The sequence below is a fragment of the Octodon degus genome, unplaced genomic scaffold (genome assembly GCF_000260255.1).
Source record: "Octodon degus isolate 3935 unplaced genomic scaffold, OctDeg1.0 scaffold00026, whole genome shotgun sequence".
Taxonomy (NCBI): domain Eukaryota; kingdom Metazoa; phylum Chordata; class Mammalia; order Rodentia; family Octodontidae; genus Octodon; species Octodon degus.
Genome location: NW_004524602.1, coordinates 4,870,368 through 4,882,836, shown reverse-complemented (window position 1 = coordinate 4,882,836; position 12,469 = coordinate 4,870,368). Strand labels below are relative to the sequence as shown.

Below are 12,469 nucleotides of genomic sequence, written 5' to 3'. Positions count from 1 at the left end.
TTTTATAGAACCAGGGATTGAACTCAGGCCCTTGCGTTTGCCAGGCAAGCACTTATTCTACTGAGCTATCTCCCCGGCCCCTCTTTTTCTTTTTAGATCTCAAGACAGGTCAGCAACATGGCACATATTCATAATCCCAGCATAAAGGAAGATGAGGTAGGATTGCTGCAAGTTCAAAGCCAGCCTGGGCTACTCAATGAGTTCAAGGCCAGTCAGAATTACAGAGTAACATCTTGTCTCAGAAAACCAAAACCAAAACAAACAAAAAACAAATCCACACGATAGGGTCTTGCTGACCTGCTAAACTGCCCAGTCTGGGCTGGAACTTGTGATTCTCCTGCCTTGGCCTCCCAGGGCACTGGGATAACAGAGATGCTAAATTTTTACTTTTCAAAATATTTCCAAAGGGACTTTGTGTGGTAAATAGTCAGATTGATAAATAATAAATTAAAAGCCTCATTTGAAAAGATTCCAGTCTGACTAGTCCTGCAAGGTCCTTGAAGAGGAAGCCTTCTTATGGCTCTTCTTCCTTCAGAACACTTCTCTGGGTGTCTTTTCCTATGTGCAAAGATTTAAGTGTCCCATGAGAATGGCATTATCCTTGTCAAAGTGACCGACTCACCTGTCTGACATCTTGCCATTTACCATCTTTCACTCTAGGTTTGAACTCAGGTCCTTGCACTTGCCAGGGAAGCGCTTACTCCACTGAGCCATCTCCCCGGCCCCTCCCTACATTATCAATGGCAATACTTGCGTGGTTTTGCTTCTGTTATTGAGGCTGGGTTTCATCTGCTAGACCACCTTCACTCTTTTCTCCGCTGAATTCCACCCCACCCATTCACACTCAGTTTACACTGCACAGCTCTAGACAAGAGGCAAGCCCCATCTCTTCTGCTTGGTTCATATAGATGTTTCAGTTAGTGCCTGAATTCTGTTGCAGTATAAACCATTTTATATACCATGTGTTCTATAATATGTGCTATACATCATAACATTTTCTGGGGAAGAGTCTCACTATACATCCCAGGTTGGCCTCAAACTAGCACTGATCCTCCTGCCTCAACCTCCTGTGGCAGTGGGATGCTGGGATTATAGGCATACACCACCACATCCAGCTTATAAAACATTTTTATTATATTGTAAGGTATCTGTAGATATTTGTATTATTGCCTGTATTATGTTGTAGTTCACTGCATTTTATTTACTATGTAGTATATGATACATGCTGTATACATATATATCATGAAGCATTTTTATGATAAATGTTTAGGGCAACTTACAATACAAAGATATTTGTATTACTTCTTGTTGGGGCTGGGGATATAGCTCAGAGGTAGAGTGGCTACCTGGCAAGCACAAGGTCCTCAGTTCGATTTCTGGCACCAAAAAAAAAAAATGTATTACTTGTATTATAGTACAATCCACTTTACAAACTCTATAGTATATAACACATACTATATCATGTTATATCATGAAACATTTTTGGTCATGTTTTAGAGCACCCCTGTAGATTTCTACTACTGGCTACTGTGTGTTGTATTATACATTTTATATACTTCATAAAACATAAGGGCCAGCCAGATAGCTCAGAGCATTAAAGCACCTGCTTAGGCAGATGCAGGGCCAAGCCCCTGCCCCCAGGGACTGGTAAGACAGCAATTGAGACTGGGCATGGCACTTGGGAGGCTGAAAACAAGAAAATCATTACGAGTCTGATCTGTGTCTGACACCCTGTAGACCTTGTACTAAATACGTTGGAAAAAAGTGTTATGAAGCATCTTTTTATTATTGTTTTAGAACATCTTTGTAGATTCTTACATTACTGCCAGTTTTTTCTTATACTGAATTTTATGTACTCTATAGTGCATAACACATGCTAAGCATCATGAAGTTTTTTTTTTTTTTTTTTTTTGAGAGTGTCTCAGTATGTAGTCCAGGCTGACCTCGGACTCTTGGCAATCCTCCTGCCTCAGCCTCCCGAGTGCTGGGGTTACAGGTGTATGCCACCACACCAAGCATGAAGACATTTTTATGATTGATTTTTTTTTTTTTTTTCGGTACTGGGGATTGAACTCAGGACCCTGCACTTGCCAGGCAAGCGCTTATTCTACTGAGCTATCTCCCTGGCCCCTTGACTGATATTTTAGGGTACCCTTGTAGGTACTTCTATTGCCGCCTGTATTGCATTGCATATCACATTTTACGTAGTATGTATACAAAATACATCACGAAACATTTTTATTATCGAAGTGTCCCGTATGCAGCACTGGCCTCACTCGCTCTGTGGTGACTGCACACTGGCCCTTTCGGTGCTGGGCGAACGCGCCAGCACTGAACTCCGGCCCACTTCGGGGCCCACAGGTGCTCAGGTGTAACAGGCAGGACCCTGCGGGGCCCGGGGACAGCGCTCAGCTCTGCGGAGCCGCGCAGTTCGCACGGTCCCAGCCCTCGGAGCCGCAGGGGCTGCCGAGCGCGGGGACCACTTTGGACGACCTTATTAGAGACCTGGGAACAGGCGCAGGTCCGTCCCGGCGGGAGGGCGGGCGGACAACACGGAGCCGAGTACCCGACGCGGATTCACCTGTCAGGGCTCCGCGTGAGGATGACTTCCCTTCCGGAGCTTGGGCCTCAGGGATTTTAGCTCAACGGTTGGGGTCCCCGGGATGACCCTCGAGCGGGCGGGAGGGCGGTGCCTTCCAGGTAGCTTTAGGAAGGCCTCCTTCCCTGCGGGAAGCCTCAACGGACAGGCCTGTCGCAGAGCCTGTGGCGAACCCCCACCTACAGTATCCGGGTCTCGGTGACCAGGCGGCCGCAGCAGCTTCTCAGTAAAAGCCCTACGAGTCGCCGCCGGGCCCAAAAACGCCAGCGCGAAGGCCGTTCCCGCGCCGCCAAGTTCCCGGGTCCCCGAGGACCGAACCGTGGGGTCTCCCACTCTGCACGCAGGGGCGGCGGGGCGGGCGCAGTGACGCATGGAGGCGTGACGCGAGGACGCAGCGCGACGCGGTGACGCACGCCCCTTTGTTGGCTCAGTAGCGGTAGCAGCGGCCGTGGAGGTGGCGCTGGGGACTGTTTTCTCCCCGAGGCCGGAGCGGAGCCGCGTCTGACTGAGGCGGGCAGCAAGCAGCCCCCTCGCTCCCTCCGCCCTGCGCCGTGCTCCCGGCCGCCGCCAGCCGCTCGCCGCCGCGCCCAAGGAGGAGCCGCGGCCCGCGGGGCCGAAGCCAGGCCTGCGTCCGGACGTCCCCCGGAGCCGGAGCGAGAGCCGGGGCCTGGCGTCCCCGCCCTCTGCCCGCCTCGGCCAGCGTTCGCCGGGCCCCTGCGCGTCGCGCCATGGACTCGGACGAGGGTTACAACTACGAATTCGACGAGGACGAGGAGTGCAGCGAGGAGGACAGCGGCGCCGAGGAGGAGGAGGACGAGGACGAAGACGAGCCGGACGATGATAACCTGGACCTGGGCGAGGTGGAACTGGTGGAACCCGGGCTGGGCGTCGGCGGGGAGCGGGACGGACTGCTGTGCGGGGAGACGGGCGGTGGCGGCGGCAGCGCCCTGGGGCCCGGGGGCGGCGGCGGCGGCGGCGGCGGCGGTGGTGGCGGCGGCCCGGGACACGAGCAGGAAGAGGATTACCGCTACGAGGTGCTCACGGCCGAGCAGATTCTCCAGCACATGGTGGAATGCATTCGGGAGGTCAATGAGGTCATCCAGGTGAGGGGCGTCGCGGTGCCGGCTGCACAGGGCCGGGCCAGGGAGCGGACTCGGCGGCCCGCACGGCCCCGTGGGGGCAGGCCTGGGCCTGGTGCGCAGCCCGGCCCTCTGCCTGCGGGCCTTGTCTCCTTCGCTGCCTCTGCTGGGTATAGAGACAGGCGTCGGAGGAGACGTTCGCCGGGTAGCCGGCGCTGGGAGGAGCGCTGGGGGCGGTGCTTCCCGGGTCTTGCGGTGGTGGAGGCCCATGGCTGCCTAAGCCTTCTCTTGCGGGCCGTTTGTGCAGGTTCCCGGACTTGCTGTCTTTCCCCTGGCCCGGAAGATCGCTTCTACATGCTGCGAAGGGCGGTGGGTGGGAATAGCAGCAACGAGAATTGGGGCCCCCCACGAGGGTTCACTGCTGGCCTGCCATCTCTCCGGAGCACTTCTGGAAGGGATTAAGGGTAGGCCTAAGAGAGCCGCTTGGTGTACGATTGCCCCAAGTGGGCACCAGTTAATAAAGAAATGGATTTGCTTGGCAGTCTTAAGTGCCTATTTAGAGGTGGGGGAAGGGAACTATTTCTCGTAAGAGGTGCTGATGTGACTTACTTTCCAATGGTAAAGCTTCTGCTTACGTTTCTTTTGTGTCTTTGCTGTTGGAGACCTAACTGCTGCTACTTCCAATTCTAGCGTGTAACTTGCTTGGAAGCTGTTAACAAAACGCAGTGTTGTCCAGTGGACAAAACTCTATTGTGAGTTAGAAAGCAGAAGCTTTCTGCTTTTGAACTCCTTTTCGCTGACAATTTCTGTTCCGTGCTCAGTAAGTTTAGGCTTGCTTCAAGTTGCCTACCCCATCACATTGAACCTTTGAGGGTCAGATTCTGTGTTTTTGAACTCCAGAGAACGAATTTGCATTTGGGGAAAAGAGTTGGGTGAGAAATCACGTAAGTGATAGAAAAATGAAATCTTGATTCCGTGTAATTTTTAGAAAACAACTGTAGTTACATGGAGAGCAACTATGTACATGAGACGTGCAGCAAGTTACTCTTACATTTTTGTATCACGCCACTCTTTTTGTTCTTTAAAATTGGTGTGCTAAATGCTGTCTGAGTTAGCAATTTGTTACTGCCTACTTGTTGACTTTGCATTATTACTAGGTTTTGTAGTATAGTCTACTAAAGCACCAGTTTTGAAAATGAAACCATCTATTTAGGCACAATTTGAAGGATGTCTTTTGAATACTAGGAAAAAAATCTCATACCAAGTTCTGTTACTGCAAGTGGAATTCACAAACATTAATGTAGATAACATGGGTTAAGAAGGAAGTAGAAGGGTTGTGGAAGTAAGGTAAGTTTTACTGTTTTTTTTCTTTGATTCTAAAAGAAGTGAAGGTTGAGTTCTTAGGTATTAAGTTAACAATTTACTTTTTTCTTTCTTTATTTTGTGGTACCGGGGATTGAATTCAGGACCCTGCGCTTGCCAGGCAAGCACTTATTCTACTGCGCTCTTTCCAGCCCAGTTTTTTCTTTTTTAAAGGGAACTTTAAAGAATTGCAGTAAACTTTTGAATTCTCTTTTATTGTGTATGTAAGACTTTATGTTCATAACTCAATACTATTTCACTTAGTTGTAATTTTTTTTCTTATAGTTAAATGGCATCCAGTTTTCTCCAATCCAGTTTTGACAACCAGTTTTGTCTGAATTACTGACAACAAAAACAAGTTCTTTCTTGCATTTTGCTTTTAGACAAGGTCAGGCTCTGAGTATGTAGAGTTGATTGGCCTTAAAACATGCTGGGGTTACACGAATGTGTCAGGGTCCCCCAAGAGGTCTTTGTATCTTTGAAAACAAATGCAGCTGAAGCTTTCTCAGTTTAGGTGAGAGAAATGAAGTACAAAAACTATGAATTTTTTTTAAAAAAGTATCGTACTTTTTTTTTTTTTTTTTTTTTTTGGTAGTACCAGGGATCAAACTCAGGACCTTGCGCTTGCCAGGCAGGTGCTTACACCACTGAGCTATATCCCCAAAGGTATCCTACTTTTATAGTGTTTTTGTGCCTCATTTTTGGAAAGCTTTTTCTAGACTACATAATTTTGTATTCCTTGTTGAAAGTTCATATTTAGAATTATCAGTAAAAATCAAAGGATAGCATGTATTTTTTAATTTTATTTTATTTTTTCCTATAATTTTATTGACAGACAAATCGCAATGGGACAATTTCCATCTTGGTAGGACAGTTTCAATAATTAACACATTGCATACTGTCTTCCTAGTGGTTATTTGCTGTACAAGATGCAGACATGATATCCTATTTACAAACACTATTACAACAAATCCCTCTATTCATTAAGAGAATGTAACTATATATCTATCCTAACCATTTTGAATACACAGATACAAAATGGACATTCATTTATATATCCCCTTTTTTGTTTAGTTCCATCATTTGAATACTATAGGTGCGTTAACTCAGCAAAATATTCTAAAAGAGTCCAGTAATCCATAATAGTATTGGGTCTTCCGCTTGACTGGCAGTGTCAGAAATTGTTGACCTGAATCCCCTACAGCTCAACATAATAACATGGCTTTACTTCTTATACTTCGTTTTTATACTTTTCTGCTGGGTTAAGACTAAGATAAAGCAAGACCTATGCAACAAGAGTTGTAGCTTTTGTATCTGATAAGATCAGTCAAATCCCCTCAAGATTTATCCTGAGACCCTGTACTTCATATTGTAGATCCTTTGTCAGTGTCAGCCATGTGGATGAGTCATGGCTATTGCTTGGCCAATGTACTCCTTGTGAAAAGCTGAGAGAATTCTCTCCATGTGACTCTCCTTAGGCACACTGTACATCATCGATCACTTTCCTCTTTGGCCCTATAATTTCCTTGATCAGAAAATTTGGGACACTACTGAGTTACATGACATTACAGTACAAGATCTCATATGTCCTGAGTCTTAATTGACCTTGGAAGGCTGGGGCCAAAACGTTGGCTTTCCTTGTGGCCCTCCTTTTTCTCTAATTTTGCTTTGCAAACTTAGGTTGTTAACCCTCCAGAAGAGAAGCTTATTGTTATTACCAGATAGCGTGTATTTTAGAACATTTTTCTCCAAATAGTATGTTTGTTAGATTTAAATTAGGCTTTGGTTATGCTGCAGGTTGTATATGTTAATAGATTTTGTTTTGTCTTGTTTGGGGACATGGTTTCACTATGTAATCCAGGCTAGCCTCAGACTTGCAGTGATCCTCTTGCCTCAGCCTTCCAGGTGAGTACCACCGTGCCTGGCTGTGTTAATCAATTTAAATTTGAAATCTTACACAAGGGCGGGACATGGTGGTGCTCACTTATGGGAGGCTGAGGCAGGAGAATCGTTGAGAGTTCAAGACCAGCCTGAGGTGCATAGTGAGACTGTCTCAAAAAGAAAAAGGGGGGAGGGGGCTGGGGAGATAGCTCAGTAGAATAAGCGCTTGCCTGGCAAATGCAAGGGCCTGAGTTCAATCCCTGGTTCCACCAAAAAAAAGAAATTGCACAAGTGATACATGCTTGTCATAAGAAAAACTGTTCATAACAACAACAACAAAAAGTTACCTTTCCAGCACTTGGATAACTATGCATAGTTTCCTTCTTTCCTTCTCTTCCTTTTTTGGGGAGGTGGGGGTGGTAATGGAGAATTGAATCCAGGGATACTCTACCATTGAGCTGTATGTCTCCAGCTCTTTTTTTATTTGTGATAAAGTTTTATTGGGTGTTGCTGTGCAGTTCAGGCTGGCCTGGAACTATGTAGCCCGGGCTGATACTGAACTCCCCTTCTATGTTAGCCTCCTAAGTACTGGGATTACAAGCATGGTCCACCATGTTCTGCCATAAGATTTTTTTTTTTTTTTTAATTTTATTTATGTGTGTGTGTGTGTGTGTGGCCAGCTCAGCCCACCAGGGGGCATGTGGTGCTGGGGGATTGAACCGCGGTCCCTGTGCTTTGCTAAGCTTGTTCTAAGTAGGTGCTTTAGACCACGGAGCCATCTCACCAGCCCCTGCCATAAGATTTTGATAATTTTTCCAGGCACCTGCTTTTGAATTTGAGTCCTGCCTCAGCCATGGAGCAGCTGAGATTACCGAGCTGTGCCACCATGCTTGGTATTATGCATATTTTATAAAACAGTGGAATCACATTGTGTATGGTTCTGTTTATGTTTTTAGTGGAAAAACAGGGGGTGCAAAACCAGAAAAAAAATCTCTGATCCCACTTTATCCTGTTAATAACTATTTTTTAATTTGATGATTATAAACCTTTTTAAACCAAATCAATTGCTAGTCCTTTCATTTTCTAGTTTGTAGCTTTTTTAATCATTGGGAATATTCCCAAAGATCAATCTTTGAGTGTTTTCTTATTTGGGATAAAATATAATTGAAGAGTCAAAGAATTTGCTCATTATCAGGGCTTTTTACATGTTAGCACATTAAGACAGCTGGAGATGTAGCTTAGTGCACAGGCCCTGTGTTCAATACCCATCACCCCCTCCATCACCCCCAAAAAAGCTTTCTGGACCAGGAGGTATATTTCAGTGGTGGAGCACTTGCCTAGCACACAGGAGGCCTTGAGTTCAATCCCCAGTCTTTTTTTTTTTTTTTTTTTTTTTTAAAGTGATTTGCTAGTGTAATGGCCTAAACAGGTAATTTATTAAAATTACCTGTCTGCCATACATGTCTGTAGTTTGGGGACGTTTAAATTTATTTTCACAACATTGTTCAGTACACGTTGTGTCTTAACCCCAGATATGGTGTTGAATAGAAGGTAAGGTTCTTGCCTAAGGTGCACAGAGATCAGGAACACAGAAGTTCTGGGCTCTGTGTCCAGAGATTCTTATTCATTAGTGAAGCCTAAAGTAGACTTTGAGCTGCATAATGAGACCCTGTATTTTCATTACTTCAGTAGCAATTCTAAACCACAGGAATAGTGATGACTTCTGTGCTCTCCTGATTTTGATTGAGGCTCAGGGAGATTGAGTAAAGAACAGCATTTATTGGGAGGACCACATTAGAGGATATACTGAGGAAGAGGACCTGGGTTCACTGTGCATGAGAGGAACTATAAAAAAGTAGGTATCTGGGGCTGGGCAGATAGCTCGACGGTCTAAACGCCTGCCTCCCAAGAACATGAACCTGAGTTCAGTCCCTGGTACTGCATGCCCTGGGCCCCAAAAGCATGTGGTGAGACCATGTACCAAATTAATTAATTTAACATTTTGTCTTTTAAAAATGGTACCCCCCCCCCCAGCCTAGTCTGGGCTGCAATTTTCCATTTTCTTGCCTCAGCTTCCCAGAGTGCTGATCTTACATGGTATGTACCACCATGTATGACTATATCAAGCTGCTTTTCTTTTCTTAAGTCAGTCTTTTAGCTCAGGCTAGCCTTGAACTATGATCCTCCAGTTTTGGCCTCCAATAATATGCTGCCTTGCCTGGCTTTGTATTTATATTGTTTTAATCTAGGAGGTGAACTAGGTTGGTCTTTTGTACATTTTGGTTTATCATCCTTTTAAAAACTTATTAATTTGGAAAAATAAGACAACTTACTAATTTGGAAGTGTTCATTATAAGAAATTCAAGTGTGCATATCACAAATATACTAATTTATTGAGAGAAGGGTAGTACTGTTTCGAAATTATCAGGCTATTTGGTATGGTTTGTATTTAATCCCCTTGAAGTTTTCCTTTCCCAGCTGATCTCCTTGCATGGTAAGCCTTAAATTATGTTACGACTGAATTGCTTATGCTAGTAGTCCTGATTCAAACCCTCCCTCTGATTAAACAATCCTTCCAGGTGGTAGTGATTTAAACAAAAGTTTGAAACCACTGATCTAGTTGAAATTTAGCTTCAGTGTTTCTTTGCATGTTATGTCTAGTTCTAATTTACTAGAGTTGGGTTAATGGTAGAAGTTAAGATGTTAAAGAAAACTAATAAAAAAAATTTCCAGATTAGGGTAAACACAGGGTTATTGTTCTTCATATAAGATGGTCACAGCCCCCACCCCAACTCACTGCAGTTCTGCTTTGGCCTCCCCGAGTGCTGGTACTACAGGCGTGTGCCACCACACCCAGCTCACATAAGTGGTCTTTACTCAGTTCAACTATGGAAACCAGACTATGGATAACTAACTTTCTAGAAAGGCGCACTTAAGTGCACCTACACGTAAGATACTCAGTGTTGAAGCAGACTGTAAATCACTCAGAGCCATTTGGTAGGTAAGTAGTTAGTCAAGTGCTGAATGGATAATAAAGATATTCACGGGAGAGAGGAGAGGTGGTATTTTTTCCTTCCTTTCCTCTTTTATTATACAAGGTGTGGAAGTGGGGCTTTCTGTGTGCTAGGCATGTGCTCTGACCTATACACCTCTAGTCCATTTCATTCTTTTTTGCAAAGGTGTGGCATTACAAGCTATCATTTCAACACTTCAGCCCATCTTTGAATTTTTTTTTTTTAAATTGAATACAGGGTCTCACTACACAGTAGACTCTAGTGTGCCTTGTGTCTCAGCCTCCCTAGCACTGGTATTGCAGTTGTGTGTCATCATGCCTGGTTTTGGGTCTGGCACAGCATGTGGTACTGGGGACCAAACTCAGATCCTTGCATTTGCCAGGTAGTCACTTATGCCACTGAGCTATTTCCCCAGCCCAGCCCATCATTTGATCTAGATACTATATGGCTTCTTTTTTTTTTTTTTTCCCTTTGAGACTGGGCTGGCCTTGAGCTTACTTTGTAGCCCAGGCTGGCCTCAAACTCACAACTGTCCTCATACCTCAGTCTCCCGAGTGTTGAGATTACAGTTATGTACTACCAAGCCCAGCACTATGTAGCTTTATAAATAGCTTGATTTCTTCCATTAAGTGATATGATAGAATGATAATTTATTTCTTCCTAAATTTTTGATTTTACCTTCCAACAGAAACAGTGGAAGCCAGAAAACAAGAGACTCTTTAGTGCTGAAAGAACTTTTTAAAAAATGTAGCTGGTTGTTGGTTATGGTAACACATATATATGATCTCAGCATTCAGGAGGCTGAGATAGGAGGACTCCAGAGCATTTGAGACCAGCTTGGGCTTCAAGGACATCCTGGATTTCAAATTGAGATCAAGTCTCAAAAAAAAACAAAGGATGGGCTGGAGAGATGGCTCAGTGGTCTAGGGCACCTGCTTGGAACAAGCTCAGCAAAGCATCAGGGACCGCGGTTCGATCCCCCAGCACCACATGCCGGCCAGCCCCGCCCCCTGGTGGGCTGAGCTGGCCACACACACACACACACCTCTCTCTCTCTCTCTCTCTCTCTCTCTCTCTCTCTCTCAAATAAATTAAAAAAAAAAAATTAAAAAAAAAATTAAAAAACAAAGGAGAAGGAAAGAGGGATTTTTTTTTTTTTATTCAGGCCTAAATTTTTGGTTTTTTGGTCTTTTTGAAGGGCTGGCCAAATAGCTCAGCAGATTAAAGCACCTGCAAGCAGGTACAGGGTCTGGGCTTCTATCCCTGGGCCTGCTGTGCTGGCCCCACTCCTGGGGCGCCCTGAAACTGCAGTTGACACTGGACACTGGGCGTGGTGGTACACACCTGTAATCCCAGCTCTTGGGAGGCTGTAAACAGGCTCACTTTGAGATGTGATCTTGCTATGATGTGGTCTTGGGATGCAGTTAAGGCTGGCCTTGAGCTTACTTTGTAGCACAGGCTGGTTTTTTGTTTGCTTTTTTTTGGAACCGGGAATTGAACTCAGGCCCTTGCACTTGCCAGGCAAGCGCTTATTCTAGTGAGCTATTTCCCCATCCCCCACAGACTGGTTTTGAACTCATAAGGCCTAAAGTTTTTGAGAATTTAAATGAGAAATGGCAAATACTGTTTTTGGTGTTGTCCCAGGTAATTTTTTTTTCTTGGGTGAGTAAATATTCAGTGGCACCTTTTCCTTTTTTGCTATGTTCCATTTAAAAGATGTGTCAGAAGTGACCTGACACTTAATACATTTTGGCAAAAAGTACAGCAGATCATGAAGTATTATGTAATGTTTCCTTATTACTGAGCCATTTATTTAGACAATGCTAAGAATAGCTATAATCCTGGACACTTTTTCTCAGCTTGCTTCTCTGTCTTATGAAACTGTTATGCTTCTGATTCAGATATTACTGACACCAGTTATTTGGTAATATGTCCTTTTAATCATAGTTGTACAAGGTTTTAAGAATTAAATACAAATTAGAAATATTTTGTGATTTTTTTTTAAAACAAATATTTATAACTAAAAGCCTAATGTAAGCGTTTATTTTGGAATTTGTGATATGTTGGACAGATAATTTTGTTCTTCATAGGGGGAGTGTAATTGTCTTTTTGGAATTTGAACTATCCTTGATGCTTTTCTGGTGGGGGAGCAAGGATGTTACTAGAGATCAAACTCAGGGCCTCAGACATACTATGCAAATACTCCACCCCTGAGCTACTTCCTCCCTTTCTTCCTGCCTGGTCTCTCTATGCTTTCTGTAGCCCAGGCTAGTCTCAACCTTGTGATTCTCCTTCCTTCATGTGCACTACCATGCTTGGCTTTTATTATTGGTTCTTTTCCTGATTTTTAGCACTGATCGTATCACCTGTGAAGTTTATGTCATTGCTGTCTTTTTTACTAAATCCTAATATTAGACACTTTTTGTTCCGTGTCTTACTGAAACTGTACACAAAAGTAATACATTTTCCTGCTAAAAAGACACTTTCTACCAAAAGTCTGGTAGTCTCCTCTTTTTTTTTTTTTTTTTTTTTTT

General features: G+C 44.3%; 1 protein-coding gene across 1 annotated transcript in view; it reads left to right on the top strand.

Annotated features, from left to right (window-relative positions):
• The first annotated feature begins 3,151 nt into the window (after positions 1-3,151).
• Arih1 (ariadne RBR E3 ubiquitin protein ligase 1) overlaps positions 3,152-12,469 on the top strand; it is a 113,200-nt gene continuing 103,882 nt past the window's right edge. Inside the window, exon 1 of the mRNA XM_004628753.3 lies at positions 3,152-3,702. Within this exon, the coding sequence (XP_004628810.1) occupies positions 3,328-3,702 (375 nt within the window). The 5' untranslated portion in view covers positions 3,152-3,327. The remainder of the gene's footprint in view (positions 3,703-12,469) is intronic.